At 42.4% G+C, this 26,105-nt stretch overlaps 2 protein-coding genes across 3 annotated transcripts in view; one reads left to right on the plus strand and one right to left on the minus strand.

Moving 5' to 3' along the window:
• The window catches only part of CUNH1orf74 (chromosome unknown C1orf74 homolog), a 139,254-nt gene that overhangs the window by 8,580 nt on the left and 104,569 nt on the right, over positions 1–26,105 (minus strand). The gene's annotated exons all lie outside the window — the stretch shown is intronic.
• G0S2 (G0/G1 switch 2) lies at positions 16,671–18,353 on the plus strand. Of its 2 annotated transcripts, none has more exons than XM_032289117.1 (2): positions 16,671–16,922; positions 16,994–18,353. In XM_032289117.1, exon 2 carries the CDS (start codon positions 17,026–17,028, stop codon positions 17,335–17,337), a length of 312 nt encoding a protein of 103 aa, XP_032145008.1. In that variant the 5' UTR covers positions 16,671–16,922; positions 16,994–17,025; the 3' UTR covers positions 17,338–18,353. The 2 variants fall into 2 exon arrangements, with proteins under 2 accessions (XP_032145008.1, XP_032145007.1); XM_032289116.1 differs by having other exon boundaries at positions 16,685–16,882; positions 16,994–17,759.

The raw sequence follows: 26,105 nt of genomic DNA on the forward strand, positions 1-26,105 counted from the left end.
AGAAAAGAAGACACCCACGGGTACCAGTCAGAGCTAAGCTCCTGGGAGTAGGAGGATGCTTCCAGGCTGCTGGATAAGGAAAGACAAGGGTGTGACGTGGCGGAAGTGTTTACAAACATGGAGGACAGAGGACAGAGGAGCAAATATCAGCTAACAGACTTACTGTTTTATAGCCTTTGAGGGTTAGCAATATCAGAGTCCAACATCTGATTTAAAAAAAAGAAGATGGCTCACGCCTGTAATCCCAGCACTTTGGGAGGCCGAGACGGGCGGACCACGAGGTCAGGAGATCGAGACCATCCTGGCCAACATGGTGAAACCCCATCTACTAAAAATACAAAAATTAGCTGGGTGTGGTGGCGCACGCCTGTAATCCCAGCTACTCGGGAGGCTGAGGCAGGAGAATTGCTTGAACCCAGGAGGCGGAGGTTGCAGTGAGCCGAGATTGTCCCACTGCAGTCCAGTCTGGCGCCTGGCGACGGAGCAAGACTCTGTCTCAAAAAAAAAAAAAAAAAGAAGAAGAAAGGAGTTAAAGCTAGTCTGGACAGCAGGTTTGCAACGGAACTCAGGATAATCGCCAGGAAGTCTGAAGGCAGCAGAGAAAAAGTATTTCTTCTCCCGGGGCCTCTGCCTCCACCTGTCAAGGGTGATGATTCTTCACTCAATTTAACTCTTTTCCTTTCAAACAGAATTCAGAACTGCCCCCCTTCTAATCTAAATGTCGATTTAAAAAATATGTATAACTTTGGAAAATGTTTAGGAGGTACTACTAACTGGCAGAAAAAAAGAAAATAAATGTACCTAAAATCTACTTAACTCCAAAGAAAAAAGTACTCAGAAAATGGATAAAACGTTAACATTTCTTGTCTCTTTCTATTTCTCTGTGTGCTCTCTTATTCCACAATGAGTGTATTTTACTAGAATAATCAGTACCAGTAAGGTAAAAAGATTTAGAGTGAGAAGAGTAAGTCTGGTTCACTACAAGTGGTCTTTGATTAGTCACTCCTCCCTGCTCACTCCTTGACCTGAATGCCCTTCCACTAAACCCACTGACTGCCTGAGAGTATGCTGTGTATGTTTTCTGAATCACTGCAGATTTTGTAAGATAGGGTTTTCCGTTTTTAAGAAGTACTGTTTCTTGAGGCAGGATTTGTAATGCCAAGAGAGCACTTAGCACAGTTCTTCAATAAATGCTATAGGAGGAAGGAAAGAAGACAGGGAGGGAGGGAGGACTGAAGACAGGAGTAACTACCAGCACCTTATTTTCCTGCTTCCCAACTGCTTGTATGTATTGGGACAAACCAGAAAGAAAGAACTAGAGACAATTCTCACTTTACCTATATTTTGGGAGAAGGAAGTAAGGATAACTGAAATTACTACTCTTGTCCAAATTTGCTTCTCCCATGGATATCTCCCAAGATAATGCCTGATTTTGATTTTTCCCATTGCTCGCTCAGAACTCTGTGCACCCAGCAGCTCATATTGTTCAAGTATAAATGTGTATATATGTCCAAGATTGTGATGTTACATCTCTATGCCATATTTGTGCACTGTCTCCAACAAAAAAAAACATGGCTCCCTGCAGCTAGGATTGCCAAATAAAAGAATCCCAGTTAAATTTGGATCTCGGAATACTTTGTTGGCATAAGAAGGCTCGAAATATTGCATAGGGAATACTTATACTAGAATATGTGTTGTTTATCGAAAATTTTACTGGGATTTCTGTCTTTTTATTTGCTAAATCTGGCAACCTCACTTGCAGTAGGTTGTTTATCCAGTTCTGTGACTTCCAGGTTTTTTCCTAACCTGGTCTTCTTCCTCTAGAAGGTCCGCCATCTATTAGTAATCTTCCAAAATGTAACAGTTAGAAATAAGCACAGGTGCCCTGGGTTTCAGATGCCTTGACATCATGGTGGCATCCTCCTGGGCAAGGGTCCCTTTGTCAAAGGCCATTCCAGGTGAAGGACTGAGAACTGAACCAACAGTGCAGAGAGGGGCCTGCCCCTCCATCACTGGGAGACTCCACATTGGCTTCTTGGGCATTAGAGATTGTATTTGCCCCTTTGTTTAAGCACTATTCCAGAAAGAAATATCTCTGTATTTTTCTGAGAACAGAAGGAAACAAAGTATTTTCCCAACTCTTCTTATGAACCAGGCTCCATGCTAAGAAATGTATATACAATGTCTTGTTTAGGCATTCCTGCAATCCTTTAAGATGACTCTTTGAGGAAGATATCATACTCCCCTTTCTACAGCTTCAGCATTAAGTAGCTGGCACAAGATCACAGAGCTGATGCTTTAGGATACGCTTTGCTACAGTAGTAACCACAAAATCTCAGCAGCTTAACAAATGTTTATTTGTGGCTCACACAAGGAAACATGCAAGCCGACGGTGAAAAGAGGGATCCTCTGTTGCACACAGTCACATAGGCACTTCTACCATCTTGTAACTGCACCAACCAGCACACACGGCCTTATAGGTCATGGCAGCAAGGTTAGAGAGGGCACGGAGGAACTCTCCCCACTTACTCCACACTTGAGCTCTGAAATGACACAATTAGTTTGGCTTACAATTCATTAACAAGAACTAGGTAATTGTCCTATGTGCCCAGAAGAGGAAAACAAAGCAGGACATGCTAAACACATAGTATTGTCCACCACAACTAGTATATGGTGAAACCAGAATTCAATAGCAGGTTTTCTTTGTTTTTTGAGAAGGAGTCTGGCACTGTTGCCTGGGCTGGAGTACATCGGCGCCATCTCAGCTCACTGCAACCTCTGCTTCCTAGGTTCAAGCGATTCTCCTGCTTCAGCCTCCTGAATAGCTGGTACTACAGGTGCTCACCACAAGGCCCGGCTAATTTTTTTGGATTTTTAGTAGACCACGGTTTCACTATGTTGGCCAGCCTGGTCTCGAACTCCTGACCTCGTGATCCGCTCAACTTGGGCTCCTAAAGTGCTGGACAACAGGCGTGAGCCATTGCACCTGGCCTCAATAGCATATTTTTAAGTTTCCAAAGTCCATGTTCTTTCCACTACAGTTGGCTTACCAAGATTGAGGGAATCTACTTTTCACCAAAAGGAAATGTCATATGGAACAATTTACCAGAAAAAAAAATCTCAAGGAACTGGTAGGAAAGTCTGCTGTGGTGAATATTCTAGATTTGCAAAACCTAGAACATGACAAGAATGCTTCCCTGAAAAACCTTAAAAACATAGATGAGATCTCTGCAAATTATAGCCAGAGGATAAATAATTATGAGACATGTATGCCACCTCTTCAGTCTCTTAAAGAAACACCATTGGAAGTGGGAGGGGATAAAGGAGAAGATTCTGGTCTGTTGCAGGGTGATTGATGATTCTGGTTTGCCCAGGACTCTTGGCATTTGAGCTCTGAAAGTACATCCCAGGAAACCCTTTAGTCCCAGGTAAATTGGAATGCTTGATCACTCTGGACAGCAATACTTTTCCTCCAAGTTTTTGAAAGTGTTACCTCAGGCGGCTCAGTAAACTCTGTATGAAGATGCACAATGATCTGAGAAAGTCAAGTTTGCTCCAAGTCCAGGAAAAACTTGATAGAAACATCACATGGGAATAGCAGTTTCATCCAGGGACTCGGAGAAGAAAAATAATATTGTCAATATGGCTTTTGTGCAGGAGACCCTACCCCACTGCTGCAGCCTGACGTACAGGAAGCTTCTCCCAACCAAATCACACCTCAGACCCATATTGAGCTTGTAGAAACTTTAATAACTCTGTCTTTCTCAAGCCAATACTGTTAAAACAGGTTGTCCCCTCTTGAACTGGTACTATTCCTAAGATATATGTGAGCATACGCACACACAGACAGAGACATACCTTGGCACTTTTTCCTGCTGCATTTCATCTTGTGAGTTTTGGCTTGTGCTCCATTTGCTAGGTGTTGGATTTGGTATGGACTTTATCCTGCACACCCTCCATCATCTCCAGGTTAAAGTCCAAAGTCTTCCACTGGGCACTAAGGGCCAGCTGAAAAAGTTGCATTTTAGGCCTTAACTCACACAACCTCTTTCACAGACGTGCTTTGATTTAGCCATTTGCTCCCTCAGCAACACTTAGGGTTGATTCATCCAACTCTGCCTGTCCACACTGCCCTCTCCACCTCCTGTATACTTGGCAAGATCCTAAATCCAAGGTTCAGATCAGATTCCTGTATCAGCAGTGGCTTCTCTGGCATTCTCTGTAAATTCTTCCCAAACTCTGGCAAGTAGACCTGACCTCTACAACTCTGCCAACAATCAGCTCCATTCTGTTCTGTCAATCTCTTTTCTAAATATCTCAAATTTGCACACTTGGGCTGGTTCAATGTTAATTATTTTATTATAATGTTAATTATTTTATTTATAATCCAAACATGGATTATAAAATCCTTGAAGTCAAGAACGCTTGAGTGAGTTCATAGCCCAGTGTTTGCACATAATAGGTGCTCAATAAGCAGATACTTATTTCTTAGTAGGAACTCTTGAGGCAAGAAAAAGCCATGTATAAAAAGTGCTTAAAGAATATGATTTCATGAATATCACCCCATAACTCTCTCTTGAGACAACTTGGAAAGAGAATCATCCAGAAAAAAAAAAATTCCCCTAAAAATTGGAATCTGAGAAAATTCATGATGAACTGATCCAGGCATCAGAATTCCAACCCTATGCAGCCTTGAGTTATGTGCCAATTTCCTCCTCTATCCACCCTAGCTGGTACTTACACATAGAAAGAACCAACCTGGTGGTACTTTTGGTATTTGAAACTGAAATAGTTCTGGGATCAGGCCACAGATTCTAGGCAATCGAGCCTTTAAGATCCAGCTTTTAGAACATTGAGAATGAAAGAGGTAAATGTGGGTTTAGGAAAGAGAAGGGCACAGATGGGCAGAGGGTCTTAGGAATCAAGTATCCCTAAACATGTTTTAAGAATTCTGTATCACTCCCAAAGAATTAGGGAACATGTGTGTCAGAAAGATTTATCACTTGCTGCCTATTCCTGTGCTGCCAGTGACCATGTGTCCCACTGTTAGCTTCTGACCCATTCCAGCCCTTGGCCAATGAGTACCAAAGCCAACACGCAGAGAAGCTCCTCCCTACAACCAAATCGGGTCTAGGAATGTTTGTTTCTCTGAGTCCATTGCCTGGGCATCAAGAGTATCCCAAGAGCTGACAGGAGTATTGAGGGTCAGCTTCTCTCACCAACAGCCCCTCTGTGTGTCCAAACTGCTGCTTTTCTGGCTTTTCTGTCTAGATCTTTGACAGTGCCCGTTACTCTTTTAGTTGTTCTGGGAGTCTGAATCTCCTATGTGAAGCCTCCTTAGCAAAGCAGTCTGCATATTGCATATTGCATACTGATCCTGTTCCACCCCCAGCTTCTTTCTGGTACTCACTCTCAGGGCCTGGACTTTTCTTCTAGTTTTCCTCATCACATTTCAGCAGACCCTTCTGACTTACAACCTAGAAACACAAAAACACCCAGAACCATTCATTCATTCAACAAATATTTACTGAGTGCCCACCCAATGCCAGGAACCCAGCAACACAGTAGTAAACAAGTCAGACACAATCATTATCCAGAGGAAGTCTACTGTGTCATGGGACACAGACATTAAACACATAATTACCAAATAATTTATTAATTTTGCAACTGGAATACCCTTGACTTCCTTAGCCATCCAAGAGTCATTATTTCCTCTACCCAAATAACAGAAATTCTGAGAATTCTAAGGTTAGGTGCTAAAGTACAAATCCATTCTAGTTTTTGCTGCCCCCAAACCCTTCTAGCCTTCTGAGCACCATTTCCCTATGCTGCCCCCAATCTCACTTGCCTATCTTGGCCCTCAAAGCAAAGCAAGAACCCACGGTCTTTCTTCTGTTTTCCAAAGAACAAAACACATAGCTATTGAGTTTAAGAAACTTCACTGAAAGTTTGGAGAAGACAAAGGGAAATTACTACCTAAAAATAAATATTAGCTCTCGCCACACCCAGAATCCATGCAACATCCTAGCATGTAATTTCTGCCATCTCCTGAGCTCTGAGACTTCACCAGGTTGCTGAGGCTATGACCCTCACAAGAGTCTTCTCTTTTTATAAATTCACTTCTCCCTTCCGGCACCATGAAGAAAGCGTCTTAAAAGGTAAAAACCGAAATGAGTCTATCTGCCTTGGGATTAATCGACTTTGTGCTGCTTGCCATCCATGAGCCCTCATTCATTCATTCATTTATTCATTCGTTCAGGAAATACATATCAAGCACTTACTTTGTATCATGCATTGCACTAGGTGAGGAGGTTATAGCAACAAATAAGACAGACAAGACCCTCCTTCATAAAGAAGACAAACAATAAGCTAGTAAACTAAAAACTAAATCTGACAATTACATATTTTAGTGCTTTCTACGAAATATGAGAAAACCAGAATGATGTGATAGATGGGTCTCAGGAAGGGGGAATGCCACTTTAGAAACGACGGATAAGAGAAGTTCCTCTGAGAAGGCGACATTTGGGATGAGTCCAAAAGATTTAGGTCTGGATTTCCCAAAACAAGCTAAGCATATATTTAAGGTACCAGTAAGGTAGAAGCACCAAAATTTCTTTAGAAAATTATTATTTTTGACACATCGAAAAGACATGGAAGTAGACCCCTTAGGAAAATTAGAATACTGTAGACCCCTCCTTATATCTATTTGAAACTGTAATATTGTGTTTATTTTTATTTAATGGGTAGTATAGAGGACCCTTAATCTTCCCAGGGTTTACGACCTCTAAAGTCATACTCAGTCCTCAAACATGCCAGGAATGGGTGTTCTAGGCAGAGAGGGAACAAGCACAAATATCTGTTGGCAGCAAAGAGCTTGGCCTCTTCTAGGAGCAGGGAGAAGGGGTGAAAACAGCATGAGCAAGGTGGGGGGTTAAAGCTAGGGTCGGGGGAGCAGACAGGGGCCAGGTCACATAGAGGAAATGGTTCTCAACTCTAGTTATGTATGAAAAGTCCTTGGAATATTCTAAAACTTTCTGATGCCTGTGTCCTACTTCAAGAGACTTAACTGACCTGGAATAGGGTTGAGGAATTGGTATTTTTTTAAGTTTCTCAAGTGATTCTAACACATAACCAGAGGGGGGGGAAAAAAAAAACCATTGACCTTGGGGCCTTGGAACCAGCCAGAGGGACAGAGTGTTGAATGGTGGAGAACATGGACCCTGGGAGCCAGAGTATCTGGTTTCGAGTCCCATCCCCACCACTGACTAGCTGTTTGATTTCCAGACACCTTGCAAAAACTTTCTGTTCCTCAGTTTCCTCATCTATAAACATAGGGATAATAGTTTACCCACTGCATAGAGTTGTTTGTAGGCTTAGTAAGTTAATACAAAGGTCTCAGAAGGCACACACTAAGGATGCAGTAACTTTTACTCTAAAGCTGTGACTATCCTATGCTCTCCTAGAGATGGACAGGAGTGGATGGAGTCAAACTGTCAATTTGATAGAACTAATAGGACTTGCTAAAAAAAACTGGAAAAGGGAGATGAGGGGAGGGGGGAAGGGAATAAAAGAGAGCTTCCATGTTTGGGGTTTTAGCAATTGGGTGGAAAGTGATGCCATTTCCCAAGATGGGGAAAACTAGGAGAAACAAGTTTTGAAGACAAAAATCAAGAATTTCATTTTGGTATGCATTAACTTAAAGAGACCTTATTAGATATCCAAGAAAAGACAGAAATCAGACAATATGTAAGCCTGGAGCTCATGAGTCATTAGCATATAGAGCTGTCCTGTCCGATACAGTAGCCACCAACCACATATAGCGGGTTATTTAAATTTAGATTAATTAAACAAAATTAAAAATTTAGGTCACCAGTTTTGCCACATTTCAAGTGCTTAAGAGCCTCGTGTAGCTAGTGGCTACCATACTGATCAGCACAGATATGCCACATTTCCATTGCTGCAGAAAGTTCTACAGGGAACACTGAAGGAGTCTCAAACCATGGAACTATAGGAAGTCATCTAGTAAGTGGTCCATGATTCTAGCTACACTCTAAAATCATCCCAGGAATTCAGAGTTGATTCATCTTGGGGCAGTCCCAGGCATTGGTAGTTGTTAATAACCCAGGATGATTTCAAAGTGGAGCGAGGGTTGAGAACCACTGACCCAGGGAAATAATGCAGGTGAAGAAAGGAATCATGGGAGGGCCTGGATTGCTTCAACACTATGGGCAATGACTCCAGAACTAATCTTTCTCTAGAGCTCCTGATTCATGATTTACAAATAACTATCTGATGAACATCTTTGCCTGCATGTCCCACAGACAGCCCAAAATCAATAAATCCGAAATGAAACTCATTTTTCTCATCAGAGGTGTTCTTCTCCTTCTCATTCCCAAACTTGGGAGTCACCCCAGACTCCTTCCTCTTCCACAGCACAAGTTCTGCCAGGTTTTCTGATTTATCACTCGATCTGTCTCTTTCTCGCCCCATTACCTCTGTTTTGGCCCAGTTCTTCATGATCTCCTGCCTGAACTACTGTAACAGTGTCTCACTAGCTTGCTGTAGTTTGCCCCCCCCCTTATCCATCCTGCAGTCTGCCACAGTGATCTCTTAAAATGCCAATCTTGTAGTGTTTTTTTGTGTAAAATGTATCAGTGTTTCTCATTGCCTATAGGACACAGTTCAATCGAAGACAGATTGCCCACTATGTATCAAACACCTTGGAGGAACTATGTACTGCACTAGTTCTGAGAACACTGTACTGAGCAAGACAGAGAGGGCTTCTGAATAGAACTTGTAATTCCTCAAGGCTCCCAGCACAGTCTGCAATGGAGACAGACAACAGAGTTATGGAAGGGAAAGCAAGGTGGCCATGGGAGCAGGCAGCAAGGGGAGCTGGCCTTATCTGGGTAAGAGGGAAAGTGTTCCCTGAGGAAATGAGAGAACAGTGACACTTGGAGGATGAGTAAGGGTTCACAGACCACAGGGGATGAAGAAAGTGTTCCCTCCATATGGAAAGAACTACATGGGGAAGGACCTGCAGCTGCAAAGGAACGGAACAGTGTGACTGGCACCCAAAGAGTGAGGGTTGAGGGATATGGGATGAAGCTGGAAAAACAGACAAGGACAGGATGGTGGTGGCTTCTACACTATGAGAAGAATCTGGGGCATTCCAAAGGGAAAAGTAGGGATGTACTGAAGGATTTTATTTTTTTATTCCACTAACTTTTTGCTGACCACTGAAGGATTTTAAAGAGAAGAGTGACATGACCAAGTTTGCACTTTTTAAAAAGACTATGCTGGATTGAAGTGGACAGAGTGGTCAAAACCTGAGGCAGAGAGACCAGCTGTGAGACCATACCAAATGGTCTGGGGCAGGCAATGAGAGCTTAGACTAGGAGGGTGGCAGAGGAGATAGCAGATTGAATTAACAAATATTTAATAGGTAGAATGATAAGTCTTGGTGATTTTTCACATTAGAGAGGTGATGGAGGGCAAGAAGGAAAAGATGGCTCCTTGACTTCAAACCTGAGCTACTGGGTGAATGGTGAAGCTTAGGTTAAGAAAGGTGGTTACAAGTTTATGGGGTATAAATACTGAATTTGGCTTTAGACACAGTAATTCTGATGCCTTGTAAAACATCCAAGTCAAAATGTAGAATAGGCAGAGGGATACACAGACCTAGAGCTCAGATTTATATGTCATCTGTGTAGAAGCAGCAATGGAAGCCCTACCAGTAAATTAAATCACTGAAGACAGCATGTAGAATAAGAAAAGGGGCTCCAGGACTGAGTCCACAGAAATGCCGACATTTACAGGTTAAATAAAAAGGCAAGGTGAGATAAAAATGCTGAGATTTGTCCAGAATAGGGTAAGAGGAAAACCGGCAGAACATGGTATCATGGAAGCCAAGGAGAAATGTGTTTCTAGAAGAAGGGAGTGGTCACCAGTTCCTAGGCATGACATGAGTAGGAGCTCATTATCTGGCTCCTACTTACTGCTTCCTGCTCATTTTTTGCCATTTCCCAAAGTCCGTTCTTTACAATTTAACACCAATCTTGTCTAACTTCTCTCAGACCATGTGATGCTTTATCTTTCATCCTCCCTTTTCATATGCAGTCCCAGCTCATTCAAGCACTCCCCATGCCCTGAACACCATCATGTCCCAGAACCCATCCTTTAACATCTTAAGCCTCTCGGGAATCATTTGCCCTTAGGCCTTCTTTGACCATCTCCTCCCCACATTAAATCAATACCTGTCTCATTCTGTTCTCTTTGTTCATCTGGTATAAATTTCTGTTATGGTGCTTATCCCAGTTTATGGTAATAACTTGTTGCCAGTCTGTGTCCTCTACTTCACTATAAGCTTCTTGAGGGCAAATGCAGTTTGTATTCTGCTTTCTGTAACTATGCTTAACACAGTGTCAGTTATGGCTGACTTCAACATATATTTTTTTACCTTACTAGAAGCTAACTAAATGTCACCTAACAAATGCAAATGTCCTGGGCTGGAATAAAGCATCATGGGAATTGCTGATGCAGAGCAGGAGGCAAAGACAATTGAATAATAACAGCCATCATTTAATGATGGTTTCGTTTGTGCCAGACACTGCCTAAGGCCTTTACAGCACTCTATCTTATTCACTCTTCATCAACCTCTGTTTCATAGGGGCTTCTCATCATCACCACATTCCATTTAATAGAGGCTATCATAACTCTCACTTTACAGATGAGGAAATAGAAGCTAGAGAAGTTAAGCCATTTGTCCGAGGTCAGACACTAGCAAACGACAGAGTTGGGATTTGAAGGAACCCAGGTTTGCTTGACTTCAGAGCCCTATACCCTTAAGTCCAACTGGCATTTGAGCTTGGGGAAAATTCCTTGTGCTGATTCAATCTTGTAAAGTATATTGTTTGATCCGAAAGTGGTATGTAGGCAGCAGGGTGCAGATGATCCTAACCACACCACCCATGGCTATTCAAGGCTCCCAGCACAGTCTACATGCCCCAGCAGCTGGTGGCTCTGCTTGACCAAAATCTATGAGGGACAAAAGCAAAATGCCTATGAAGTCTGTTCCTTTGCCTTGCTTTGTCCCAGGGGTAGGCTGGAGGGTGCCTTAGAATGAGCCAATGGCTGTAATGTCAGACACTAAATTGGGAGTGGAAGTGAAAGGTGAGGAGGCCAGAGTGAAGGAAACTAAGCCAAGTTGCCAGGTCTTGGGCAATTTCAACACCAAGGCTCTGAGCCAAGGACAGGCTACTATGCCTGAAATAACTTCCCAAGAGAGCCTTAACTGGTCATTTTGCACTCTCTATCCCAGCACTGACTGTTAGGTCAATGTAACTAATATTGATTAGCTCCCTATTCTATGTTAGCACCACAAAAGATACAAAGCTTTGGTCTTCCACAGAGCTGAGGCAAGCCCACAGGAAACAATGAGAGAGTTATACAAAACAGTAATCAATCCAGTGCCAACCTGTGCAGTACAATCCCCCAAGGCAACTGAAATTCAAAGAAAGGAGAGATCAGGGTGTGCTGTCATGGGCAGTGGTGGCTTCTTGGAGCACATGAGCCTGAACTTGACCTCAAAGAAGAAAGGAAGACTAAGTAGAAAGAGCTCAGCATTTCAGGTAGGAAGAACAGTGTGAGTAAAAATGAAGCAGCAGCTATGAGGATGAATTGTTTCTTGGCCTGTGAAGAAAACTCTCCATGGAAAAAAGCATTGTTGGGGGAGACGAAAAGGAGAAGATTGGGCCCACAGAGATCCTGAATTCCAAAAATACTAAATCAAGCAAATTCAACATCAGGATCCAAGAGTCTATTGTGTGGGCAGTGAGAAATGATCTTGGGCTTTAAACGGTCAGTGGACAATAAAAAATTAAATTTTAGGAAGATGAATTTGGTGATAGTGGAGATTAGAGGAAAAAGGATTAAAGGCAAAAAACTGTCCCCCCAAAAAAACCTGAATGCTTCTTTAAGCGCTACTAAAAGTTGGACTGTATGCAAAAAAAAAAACAAACCGTCCCTCCCCTCCCAGACTTCACAGTCTAATAGGAAAGCCATTCATTAATCCCATAGTTAGCCACTAAGGACCTACTATGTGCTAAGGATTATACTGGGCACTGGAGACACCAAAGTTTCCACCCTCATGAAGCCTATCCTCCAACATGTGGAAGACTATATAAAACCAAACCATTAAGTATATTCACACAGAGTCAGGTAACAAGTGCTAGGAAAAAAAGAAAGTAGGGCACTGGGTGCAGAGTGGTGGGATGCAGTAGTCAGGGAAGGCCTTCCCAAAAAAGCTGCCACAATATTTCAAGCCCAGAGAACAAATAAAATGGAGCCGTCACTGCTAGGAATAAGGATACTGAGAAGAGGACGTAGCTCAGTAAGAGTATAGGGAAGAAGGTAAGGAGTCTTGTTTTAAGTGTGTCAAGCTGTGATAATAGCAGGGTATCCACGCAGAAATACTGGACTCTAGAACTCTTGTCTACAAGACCAGAGGAGATAAAGACTAGACATATAAATTTCAGTGTCTTCCACTGATATTTGAGTGATAAGAAGCCTTCTTTTTAAAACTATGAAAAGTAACTAAGGGACTAAAAAAAACTCAAGTGCGGTAGTTTTTAAATTACAAATAGTTTTATAATATTGTAGAAGGAAAATAAAAAGAACAGAGTATAGTTTAAATAATAAGCATAATACAAGTAGTAGTTAGTCAAAAGCAAAGGCCATTTAAGAGTTGTACAGAGGCTAAGGAATTTAAATAATCCCTCCCTAGTGAAGCTGCAAGCTTATCTTGCATTCTAGGCTACCTTGTAAACTGTGTTTAGAAAAAAGTAAAGTCTAGGAGACTGGGCACCACCCTTAATCACACTCCTATCTATAGATAGCAGACATAACATGGAGAAACGTCCTTCATCGTTCTCGCTCAATCTTGCTCAAAGTCCCACCCGATCACGTACTCCACGCCTACTTCATTGATCACAACCCTCTCACATGTACTTTCTAGAATTGTAAGCTTTTAAAAGGGCTAGTATTTTCTTTGTCGGGGAGCTCAGTTTTTGAGACACAAGTCTGCTGATGCTCCCAGCAGAATACAAGCCAATTCCTTCTTTAAATCTGGTGTCCAGGAGGTTTCATCTGCATCCTGTCCTGCTACTGAGATGGGAGACCTCCTTCCCTCCTCCCACTTCCCAGCCTCCACCTCCCTCCTCCCTTCCAGATGGGAAGAAGGGTGAAAAAGAGATAAAATACCAAAGAGCTTAAATCTGTGGTCAGGCAATTTGCTGACACCACTGACCAGACCATAAAGAGCCCCAAGGACTGGGAAGATAACTCTTTTCAGTTCCCAGTGCCTCTGCTATCTATAAGCCTTGAAAAAGTTGCAAAGAATGTATCACTACCAGCTGGAGCCAGGCACTGGGTCACGTCCTCCACATTTGCATTACCCAGGCCCCCTCCTGGAAATATCTCTGCCAACTAATAATTTGCTGCCTTTGTCTTGCTTCTGTAAGCCCCCTCCCCTGCCTGTTCCCTCTCACACTGCTTATGAACTAGCAAATCAATGAAGCCAAAGTTTGTGAGGTCAAATGTCCAGCCAATGAACAATGACACAGTTTCACCTCTGCACCCCCTTTAGAGTTGTAAGCCCTTAAAAAGGGAAAGAAACTGCTCTTCAGAGAGCTGAGTGGTCAAGGCATTAGCCTCCCGAAGCTCTTGGCCAAATAAAAAGCCACTTCCTTTCTCAGTTCTGTGTTTGACAGGTTTGTTCCCTGCTGATCCTGCTACACTACAATATCTCCTATAATGGCTCCCTCCCTCCAGCTGCCCGGAATCCCAGAGGTGTGCAGTGACTTTGTGTAGGCAGCAAAGAGCTAGTAACAAAATTATTACTATTATTATTATTGAAGCTGATTTACAGCTAACCATCCAAAAGACCTCTTCCCCCTGTGTCTTCAATCTCCAAGGCAGAGTGGTAGAGACAGTTTCATCCTTCCTCTGCACTGACCCCTTGAACCACATGCACCTCTTTGTGACTTTACCCTCTGCAGATGGCTCTGAATGTCTTAATGTCTGGGAGAAAGGGATTTAGAAAGCAAAATATAAAAACTGTAACTAGACCTTCCCACCTTCCTAGAAGTGGCAAGAGTCAAATGTTGCAATAGACTTAAGGACAGATGACCACTTCAGTTGGCCTGGAAGTGCCTTGGTTTTAGTAGTGGGAGTTCTTCATTTCAGAAAACCCCTCATCCCTGAGCAAAATAAGATGGTTGGTCACCCTATGGCTTGGTTTGACCATCATAGCTATCACCTGCATACATGACACAACATAGTGTTTTATTTCCCTAAAAATGACATCAGCTTCATTAAAGTACGTGTTTAGCTTCCAAACCCTACCTAGTCCCCTCCTACCCTAGGAGCCAGGCTCTCTTTTCCCACCCAGACAGAGTTGCTGCTCTCAGAAATTCCTAGACATGAGTTGACACTGGATTCCTTAGCCTTCTACTCCCATCATCTCCCACTCAGCCCCAGCTACCACCTAAACTAGGAAGATCAAATCTACCAGTGACCTCTGTCCGTGGCACTTGCTGCCCCTCCTCTGCTCAGCCCTTGCCAATATAGCTGCTGGAACCTGGGGGTCAAAGTCAAATTATCAGAAAAGGATCTGAGCTGGCAATGTGCTCTAACACAGCAAAACACAGGAAAGGGGAACCCCAGATAAATTACAGCCTGCTGACCTAGGAAGATGTGTGGTTTGCGTCTCTGAGTTACAGAAACACAGGAAATGCTTACTGGCCAGTCAATTTCAGAGTTTTGGGTCCCAAGTTAGGCTGACTCACCTTCAGAATGGAAACCAAGTGACAGCCCTCATATCAGGGCACATATCACGTGTTCTTCCAGAAGCAATGAGTTTGGAACCCTCACAGATACTGGGAAAGCTCACAAATCATTTCTGCCAGTTATTGGAGGTTCTGAAATTATAAGGAAGATTCAAAGAAAATGCCAACACTGACATTAGTCTTGGCGGGAACCCCTGTTACAGAATTTTCTTGCCTGACAAGGTTAAAAGAACAATAAGCAGGAAACACAATCCTCCAGGAATAATCCCATTGGCCCTTAGTCACCTTGACTCAAACAGACTAAATTCTAAAATGCAGAATTTCAAATAAGCTAATTAGATAACCTTGACCATTCTCCACACACAAACCCTTGCCTGAACTATTAATAGCCAAGGCAAAGGGTAGTTGTTATTGCTGCCTTTTTAAACTGAATCATCTGGGAAATTGCTTCAGACCCCCAAAGAAAGATTACTGTTAACAATTCAAAAACTAAAACATTTGATACCTGAGACGGCCCTTCCCCCGACCCGCCCTTCAGGGCTCAGTATGACCGACTCTGAAGGCTGTTGCAAGATTGCATCACTGACCTTTGCAATTTTCTGGCCAGCTTGATTTCCCTTTCTTTCCCCTGCACCCTCCCTTTCTCTGCTTAAAGCCCTTTGGCCAATTTGCCTCTCCTTTTCCCCTACTTTGCTAAATCTGGCATATCTATAACCAAAGGCAAATGAGAAAGCTCCCTCGGCCCCAGGTGATTATACCTAATCCTGGTCAAAATCAGTCCTGTATCTTCACATATCCAAGAGTATTCACACTCTGGATTCTTACCTAAGCTGTCCACTGCACATCCTTCTGCCCCAAACTGCTTCAATGCTGAAGTTGAGCTGGAGCACTGCAGCTGTACCCCCAAACCCAGGAGGGTGGCAGAGAATTATTGAGGAGAGCATGAAATACTTCCATTCTTGAATGGCAGACGAACTTCTACCAACAGCCTCTTCCATATTCGAACCCCCCACCCCAACCCAGCTCCCAACTCGACGTCTCAAGTGGAAGTGAGAAGAATTTGAATTTAAAGGCTGTTCCCTGATACACCAAAGTACATAAGGAAAGAGCTTGCGGGCAAAGAGACTAACTTTCTCTCTCTCTCTCTCTCTCTCTCTCTGTCTCACACAAACACACACACACACACACACACACACACACACACACACACCTCTGTGCATAAAAGTCACCATCATTGAATAGTTTTCTATCAACTGACTCCAGCTCTACATGCACGCACCTCTCAATAAAGCCAATCAGGCAGGAAAGAAACAATATTGGCACATACTGCTTCATCCAAGCGTGACCTGTTCAATTCTATTACCCAGATGCCTCCTCCTTGCCTTCTCCTCTCTGATCCATTGCCACACGCGTGGAAAGATGACAACCTTCCGAATAAAAATTAAAGCTTTCTCCTTTAGGTGGAACCCCCAGATTCCCTCATTATTTATGATGTCAAGTTGCCCTTTACGAAGAAAGCTGTGCACCCACCAACACCAGTTAGAAGGTGCCATCAGGCCAGAAATGTCCATGGACACCTCCCTGGGCTCAGATCCTCCCTGCGCTCGCCTGTAGTGGGACCTTCCCGTGCAGGCGTGCCCTCCCGCGCGCGTGCCCCCCCTGCGAGTCCCCTTGCTCACACAGTCAGAGCGTGCGCAGCGCGTGGCCACCTCCCGCCAGATCCCAGCTGGGTTCCACCGCCTCCTCTCCCCTCCTGCCTTTCCTCCCCCTCCCGCTTCCCCTGGCTCTGGCTGTGCTGGCCTGGGCCAGAAAGCCCAGGAGGCGTGGCTCGGAGAAAACATATAAGCGCACCGGACGCTAACACGGTGCCAGCTGCGGAGTCTCCATCTGGAAGAGCCGCTGCTGCCGAGAGGAGGAGAACGCCGAGGCCGGCGGGACCAACAGATTCGCTGACCGCCACATTCGCTGACCGCCACATTCGCTGACCGCCTCCGACTCCAGCTTGCGCTGCCTCCTGCTCGCGCCGCGCCACTAAGGTGGTCCCCCTTTCTACCAGCCCTCCCCAAGATAAGCTGGGTGCGGGGTGGCGGGAGGCTGCAGCCATTCTCCGGTGGCTAACGTCCCCTCTCCTGCTGCTCCTCCTGCAGGTCACTCCCGCCTCCGAGAGCCCAGAGCCGAGATGGAAACGGTCCAGGAGCTGATCCCCCTGGCCAAGGAGCTGATGGCCCAGAAGCGCAAGGGGAAGCTGGTGAAGCTGTACGTGCTGGGCAGCGTGCTGGCCCTCCTCGGCGTGGTGCTCGGCCTGATGGAGACTGTGTGCAGCCCCTTCACGGCCGCCAGCCGTCTGCGGGACGAGGAGGCAGCCGTTGCGGAGCTGCAGGCCGCCCGAGAGCGACAGGCTCTCCAGAAGCAAGCCCTGCAGGACAAAGGCAAGCAGCACGACACCATCCTCTGCGGCAGGGCCCTCTCCAACCGGCAGCACGCCTCCTAGAAATGGTGGGAGACCAGTGCAGTGGGAGGGAGAGGCGGCAGACAGAGCGAGCGAAACGGATTGAGAGAGGCAGGGAGAGACGGAGAGGGCGCGCGCACGGGAGCCTGACTCCGCTGGGAGACTGCAGGTGCACGTGCTGTTTGTTATCTGGATTTACTTCAGAGAAGCCACTGACATCTAGAACTGACCTACCACAAGCATCCACCAAAAGGAATTTGGGATTGAGTTTTGCTGCTGTGCAGCACTGCATTGTCATGACGTGTTCAGTACTGTGTATCTTTGAGTTATCTAAACGCGTCCACCATTTTGCACTAGGGAGGAAGGATAAATGCTTTTGGATAAATGTTTTTTATATTATTATTATTATTATTATTACAATGACCACCATTTTGCATTTTGAAATAAAAAAAATTTGTATACCACATCTCATTATCTAATTCCTGAGAAGTGTGGTGTCCTGGGGTGGGCAGCAGGGAGGCTGAGCAGGAGGGCGATGGTGATAAGGTCTCATCGCTGCACTGCAGAGGGAGCAGCTTCCTGAAGGTCAGACACTTGCTTCATACCTAGGAACTGTGTGATAAGCTACTACATCCATACAAGTCTGTTGAGTGCTCGTTTTTGCTTCTTGTTAGGAGTGAGAAAAGGGAAACTTTTATAAGTTCCATGAGATTTAGCATTTCAAGATCAGAAGGTAGATCAACTTCTGAGCTAGAGTGAGCGGGAGATAACTGATTAATTCTAAGGCAGAAAAGTTCTTTGTTCCTCACACCTGTGCACCAGAGGGTCCCATGGCTGATACCTTTTTCTTCCCAACTGTATTTTAGAGAAAGAGAGAGAGAAGGGAAGAAAAGGAAGGAGGGAGATCTGGAGGGGAGGGGAAGGGAAGAAAGGGAAAACTAGCTACCTGGCAGGAAAAGAGAGAATCTCCCAAGAACACCAAATCAGATGAGTCTAGCTCTACCCAGCCTTCCTCTCCACGAACCCAGATCATAATAAGAAACCCTGGGCTAGAAAGAGAAGGAAATTGCTTGTCATATGTCTGAGTCCTCCTCCTTTAGTGGACAGAGCTTCATCTGTAGTAATAGCTAATTCAGTGACTCTACATGGCTCAGCATAAGAAATTTTACACTTGAAAGAGGTAGCCAGGAGCCAGAGGCACGGCCTTGACGGTAGTCTCTGCACATTTTTCACATTACCTGTCCTAATCAGGTACTGACACTTTACTCCTTTGATCAACAGCTGTGCATTTTTGCCAAACACACCACTGGCTCACACCGTTGCCTCTGCCCAGACTCTCTCCCTCATCCAACGCCCCACACATCTCCATTTCATTTCTGCCAACTCCATTCCTACCCAGTGTTCCTGGCCCTGATCAAAAGCCATCTCTCTCTGAAATCTATTCTTACCACTCCCAAAGGAAAAAGCAATCAGAATGTGGTAAGATTATCCGAGGAAAAGAAACATATTTGGAATTTCAAAGGAAAAGAAGAATGTCAGTGGCATCACAGTTCTCCCAGCTTCCAAAATGGGAAATTCAGCCCCATTCCAAGGCAGAGCCTCCATTTCAATGTCCAAGAAACTTCTTAGGAACTGACTCAATTTGACCCTTCTTGCTGCTCTTCCAAATGCCTCTTCTATTGTATTAATTATACTCCTTTGCCCATTCAGCTACCACCTTTGGCTTTCAACGTTCAAACCACCCCTGCACGCTCTAACACAGTCGCCCTAAACTGTCCCTTGTCAGACTGTCTTTCCTTTAATCCCTTCATTCTGCTGCCCCTGAACTCAAAAACATCTGAGACTAAAACTCCCATGCCAGGTTTCAGTGCCTCTGATGTGCTTCTGTCTCAGCCGGCCTTCTTGCCTGATTTCTCAGGCTGCCTACCATGAACCCTGGTCCCCTCCTGTTCCCTTCTGGTTTTTTGTACCTTTGCTTACATTACTCTTCCAATGTGAATGTCCTCCCACCCACTACCTCCACATCTTCTGAAACCGCGTACCTCAAATTCTCCAAGGGAGGTATGATTTCAAATACAGGCATTTTGCCCATTGTCAAGCTACATGTAAAATTGTGTGCTCTGATTTTTTTATTTAGAAGGTAAGGCCTATGTTTTGAATGTTTGCCTATACGTAAAAAGTTACCTAAATATATAGGTATGCCTATATGTTTTTGTGTAGAGAGAAATTTCCCATGCCTATGTATGTTCAAATTACCCAACCCAATCAAGTCTGAGCTGTTGAAATCCTGTTCTCACTGGTCGTCTTAATTCTCTGAGTTCTTAAATGCCTGAGTCTCACACTGCATCACTCACTAATGGACTTTTTTTTTTTCCAGTTGATCTGTGGGCTTGCTCATGTCTCTTATAGTATAATCTTCTTGAGGTCAAGGACCATGTCTTCTTTAGTGTTCACAGAAATCATTAGGTCCTAGCCAAATAGTAGGTTCTTAATAAATAGTTGATTGTTTAATTAATCATTTATGAGGTTACAGCAGTGACTGTAAATTAAAGGGAAAGCAGTTTTGTCCCCCTAGAGAATATTTGACAGTCTAAAGACACTTCTGGTTGTCTGGGTGAAGGGAGGGGGCAGTACAGCAGGCATCTAGAGGGTAGAAGTCAGGGGGCTGTTAAATATCTTCTAATGCACAGGACAGCCCCCAACACAAAGAATTCTCCAATCCAAATTCTCCAATAGGGCAGAAGTTGAAAAATTCTGAGTTAGAGGAATATAAGGAAAAAGGATTTGCTTAATAATTTCAGAAACGAAGTTTTGAGGTGGTCTCACAAGGCTATGTCTGGTTATGATCAAACATAATAAGTCCCTCTCTGAACACAGGAACAGTAAATGTCTTTTGTCCTCTTCTGCTTGGTAATTTTACCAACAACCTAGGAGAGGTAGCAGAAGGTACACCCATCAGTTCTGTTGGTGACACAGAGCTGAGATAGCACAGTCAGAACTCAAAACAACTCAATAGGCTGGAATCATGCACCAAAGCAAAACCAACAAACTGAAGAGGGAAAAGATACAGTACAGAATTCGGGTCCACAAAACCAATTGTGCAAGCACAGATTTAGAAAGACATATCCTAGCAGCAGATCATGTGAAACAAACCTAGAGGGTTTTTTTTTTAATGTCTGACACATTATAATTGTACATATTTATGGAGTACAATTTGATGTTTCCACACATGAACACATTCTGTAGTGATCAAATCAAGGTATTTGGCACAGCCATCACCTCATGCATTTGTCATTTCTTGTCTTGAGAACATTCAAAAGCCTCTCTTCTAGATATTTTGTAATATACAATAGCTTACTGTTAACCATAGTCACTCTACTATGGAAAAGAACTCCAGAATTCCTCCTAATTGAAACTTTGTAACCCTTGACCAGCCTCTCCTCATTCTCCTCTCTCGTCTCCTCCCAAGTGTCTGTTAATCACACTGATCTACCCTATACCTCTATAAGATCTATCTATATAGATAGATCTTATATATTATCTTATATAGATCACTTATATATTCCACATATAAGTGAGATCATGTGCTAGTTGTCTTTCTATGCCTGGCTTATTTCACTTAACAGAACATCCAGGTTCATCCACTCCATCTCAGAGCTGAGATAGGATATCATTCTTTTCACTGCTGAATAGTATTCCACTGTATACATATACCACATGTTCTTTATCCTTTCATCCACTGCTGGCACTTAGGCTGATTTCACGTTTTGGCTATTGTAAATAGTGCTGAAACACATGGGAGTACGGATATATCTATACACCCACTAGTGGGGATTCTGGATCTTATGGTGGCTCTACTTTTAATCTTTTAGGAACCTCCATGCTGTTTTCCATTGCGTTCGGGGCTGTACTAATTTACATTCCCACCAACAGTGTATAAGCATTCCCTTTCCACCACATCCTCACCAACACTTGCTTTCTTTTGTGTTTTGATAAGAGCTATTCTAACTATATGAGGTGGTATTTAATTGTGGTTTTGATTTTTATTTCCCTGGTGATCAGTGATGTTGAGCATTTTTTTTCGCATACTTGTTGGCCAATTTTATGTCTTCTTTTGAGAAATATCTATTAAAATTTTTTGCCCATTTTAAAAATTAGGTTACTTGGGTTTATTTGGCTATTGAGTTGTTTGATTTTCTTATACATTCTGGATATTAACCCTTTGTCAGATGTACAGTTTACACATATTTTCTCCCATTCTGCAGATTGTCTCTTCACTGCTGTTTGCTTTGCTGTGCACAAACTTTTCAGTTTGATGTAATCAAACTGAAAACCATTTGTCTATTTTTGCTTTGGTTGCCTATGTTTTTGAAGTTTTATCTAAAACTTTTTTGCCTAGTCCAATGTTTCAAAATGTTTCCCCTATATCATATTCTGGTAGTTTCATAATTTGTGATTTTATATTTAAATCTTTAATCCATTTTGAGTTGATTTTTGTAGTCATGCATGACTTAACGGTGGGGATATATTGTGAGAAATGCTTTGCTAGGTGATTTTGTCATTTGTGCAAACATCATAGAGTTTACTTAAAACACACCTAGATAGTACAGTCTACTACATACCTAGGCTATATGGTATAGTCTATTGATCCTAGGCTATAAACCTGTATGGTATACTGCTGTACTGAATATTGTAGGCAATTGTAACACAATGGTAAGCATTTGTATATCTAAACATAAAAAGGTATAGTAAAAATACATTATTATAATCTTAGAGGACTATCATCATATATACAGTCCCTCATTGGCTAAAATGTTATGTGGCATGTGACTGCATACAGTGAGAGATCAGGATCTAGTCTCGTTCTTCTGCATGTGGATATCAAATTTTCCCAGCACTACTTATTGAAGAGACTGTCTTTTCCCCAGTGTGGGCTCTCGGCAACTTTGCTGAAAATCAGTTGGCTGTGAGTGAATTTATTTCTAAGCTCTCTATTGTGTTCCATTGGTTTGTATATCTGCTTTTATGCCAGTATCATGCTGTTTGTGTTATTATAGCTTAGAAGTTTATTTTGAAGTCAAGTAGTATGATGCCTCTAATTCTGTTCTTTTTGCTCAGATCTAAAGATTTTCAGTGATTACAAGTTCAATAAAAGCCAATGAGGACTTATAATAGGGGTGCTAAAACAAATTAATGCTTCTTTAGTAGAAGTATAATTGCAGAAAAAGAGAAGGGCAGGTGGCTTTGTTATGCTTTGTTTTCTGTCAGGGTGAAAAACGAAGAGTTTAAATCAGACTGCCTGTATTTGCTTGGGTTTGCATCTTGACTCTCCTATTTGTAGTTCTAAAACCTGTGAAAGTTATTTATACTCTCTCTCTTGAGTTACTTAAATTCTTTCTTCATCTGTAAAATAGTACCTTCCTCAGGGAAAAATTTGCTGATTAAATGAGATAATACACATAGAGTTCTTACAGTAGTACCTTGCATATAGTAGGCTTTCAGTCAATGATAGTTATTATTGTTGTTGTTAATATTTTAAGACAAATCTTGACCAAGAAAAAAAAAACAAAATCTGCTTAGATTAAAGTGACTAGGACAAATAAAAGTTCAGAAACTCTATCACATACAGAACAACTGAAGAACAATAGAGATACTAGATTCAGTAGCTTTACATGACAATTGCTCCAAATATTTGAAGAGCTGCCATATTGGAGAGGATCAGGCTTAATGTGGCTCAAAAATACCGACCTAGCACTGTCAAGCAGGATAACAAGGAGGCAGATATTATGTTATCATTATGACATCAGAGTAATTAAAAAACGGAATGAATTGCCTCATGATATACAGTAAGCTCCCGTTACCAAAAGCATCCAAGCAGGGGTTGGAAGTTATCTGCCAGGGATGGTATAAACTGGGGAAGAGATTCCTGGACTTGGAGGTTGCATCCAATTCCAAGATGCTAAGACTCTTTCTAATATAACCGCCAAATAGGGGATATATTTCCTTTTCTAGCCTGTCTGTCTAGATCTCCCCTTTCTTTAAATGCCTCTTTATTCTTTTTCTCAGCATACTGATAAATATGTTTCCTTTTTGCTCAATTACTATTAAATATGATAAATTTAATTCCAAAAACAAATTATTTCTTGATTAAGCTTACTTAACTAATGCTTTTGCCTTTTATAAAAATACCTTAACCTACTGGTTAAACCTAACAGTCTCAAATCTGGTCATAGTGAAATGTCTATTAAAGTTACCTTCCCCTTCACAAAACACCACAAAACTTTGACCTATTTATAGAAATAAATATATACAGTTTTGTGCTGTATTAGATGCCATCTTGCACTATATTCTGATGAAAAAAATAGTAGGTATCAACTGAGAATATTTAACATTTTCCACATTCTTAGGAAAATTTGATTGTTCTGTAGTCATACTAACCAGAACTAGTAGAAAACACACTGGCTGAATCAATGACAACTCACCTGTTAAGCTTTTAGAAGCCAACCAATCAGCGACAGGCCCTCACTTCTGAGAGTCAACCAATCAGGAATGAACTCATGCCATTAACTACATCTCAGAGTGCTAACCAATCAACAAGCAGTCAGGCCTCTACAGCTGATATCCCACTTATGTCTGGGAAAGTACATCAGTCCCTGACCTTCATGCAAAACCCTACATGAGATCAGCAGTCTGCTGTTCAGAGAGACTGAGCAGCAAAGCTTGCCCTTACTATAATGAGCAATAAGTTTACCATTTTTATTTTAGACATTAGATGGTGGTCTCATCATTCTTTGACAAGTCTAGAAGCTCTACTGTGATTGTTTTAAAGACCTTCCCTTGGCAGTATTCCAGAGAACATGGGACCAACAGGTACACTTACTGGGTTCCCTGTGCCCAAGTGCATTTGTCCTTTAGAGCTGCCGCCTGGTGAGAAAATCTCAACAATGACCTGAGCTCTGACTAGTTTCATTGAGTTCTCATTGCTTCTGTGATTTGCAACCAAGCAGGTCTTTGTATAAGATCACTTATAGTTCTTTGTATAACATAATTAGAAAATTTAGTCAACTAAAGTTTAGCATATTTTAGTAAACAATTATATCTAGACCTTCGTATAAGGTCATTAAGCATTTTGTTTGGGAGGTATACCATTGAGTAATTGGAGAAAGGTCTTGGTATAAGAGCATTTGACATTTTGTGTGGGAAGTATACCACTGAGTAGTTCAACATAGGTCTTTGGATAAGTTCATTAAACCTTTGGTTTTGGAGGCATAAATATTTTTACCATTAAACTGTTTATTCCCCTCCTATTCTATGTTTGCTTTTGCTTGTCTATATTAAAAAGTCTTATTGTATTTTTTCTGGATTGTCTTATCTCTGATATAAGGGAGTGTTCCAGAGGAAATGAATGGAGATACATACTCCATAAGTTACCAATTTAATCCAGGCTAGTCCTTGGGGATAACAGTTAGAGGTCTAGTATTCTGAAACCCAATTTGGGAAAAGGCAATTGGTCAGATCTACAAATGACTTTCATGAGCGCATTCCCTGTCTTGTCAGTCTGTGATAGGACACATTTAGTTTGTACTCTGGGCTCAAAGATTTTGTCAGGTCATTGATGCTGTGGTCCTTTCTAACCTTTGCTTAGACAGGGAACCGAAGATACCATTCACAGGCTCACACTTTTATTCAGTGGCCTTTCTTGTCCTTCTTGGTTTCTTCTGTGTCAAAAGTGCAACCTTCACTGGAAGAACTCCTGCTTTACATATAAAATTGCACTATAATCCTAACTCTTGCACTTATTTTGATAAAGTGCAAAAAATATTGTTAGAATAGCAATGGCCACCACATAGAACTTCTGACATGTCAAAATGAATAAATTAAGAAATTTAAGAGGAACCCCAGAAAAATCAGCAGACAAAGCCCCAAAGAGGCAATAGTTAGCTTCTTTCACTGGTATGCTAAGGCTTCAAAGTAAAATTTTAACTCGAGAATGGTCTCTCTCAAAGACTCTAATACCACCTAAAACCCACCCTCCTTTCATTTCTCTTTCAATTCAGCTTTACTGGACCTTCAACATGAGCCACCCCTTTCTTCTAAGTTTTCTCTGGAAAAGGGTAATCACATTGTAACATTGCCAAACCAGAGGGCAGTCCTAAAAAAGCTGAATTTAAACCCTGGCCTGGAGCAAAATTGAAAGTTATCATGGGCCAGGCGCGGTGGCTCACGCCTGTAATCCCAGCACTTTGGGAGGCCGAGGTGGGTGGATCACGAGGTCAAGAGATCGAGACCATCCTGGTCAACACGGTGAAACCCCGTCTCTACTAAAAATACAAAAAATCAGCTGGGCATGGTGGCACGTGCCTGTAATCCCAGCTACTCAGGAGGCTGAGGCAGGAGAATTGCCTGAACCCAGGAGGTGGAGGTTGCGGTGAGCCAAGATTGCGCCATTGCACTCCAGCCTGGGTAACAAGAGAGAAACTCTGGCTCAAAAAAAAAAAGAAAGTTATTATGAAAGACTTTCCTAAGTCTAAGGGATGCTTGAGCAGAAATTAGTTAACAATTTAGGATTTTATTAGGTACTTATTGTTCCGGATTAAACAGCTGTACCAAATGATTCAGTTAATTGTTAGTCCATCCAATAGGGAAAAAAAATATTTATAAGCAGCAGGGTAAGAAAATAAATATTAAATAACTCAGTCATGCAAAATGAAAAACAAATGCCTTAAGCGGACAAGAAAAAGAAAATACAGTAGAAAAAGCAATTTCAAAAAAAAAATCTTTCTTTTTATTTATTTATTTATTTATTTATT

The sequence above is a fragment of the Sapajus apella genome, unplaced genomic scaffold (assembly GCF_009761245.1).
Source record: "Sapajus apella isolate SASKATOON/1434 unplaced genomic scaffold, GSC_monkey_1.0 scaffold22, whole genome shotgun sequence".
Classification (NCBI taxonomy): domain Eukaryota; kingdom Metazoa; phylum Chordata; class Mammalia; order Primates; family Cebidae; genus Sapajus; species Sapajus apella.

Coding starts and splice junctions, on each gene's coding strand:
- G0S2 (XM_032289117.1), top strand. CDS start 17,026: ATGGAAACGGTCCAGGAGCTGATCCCCCTGGCCAAGGAGCTGATGGCC.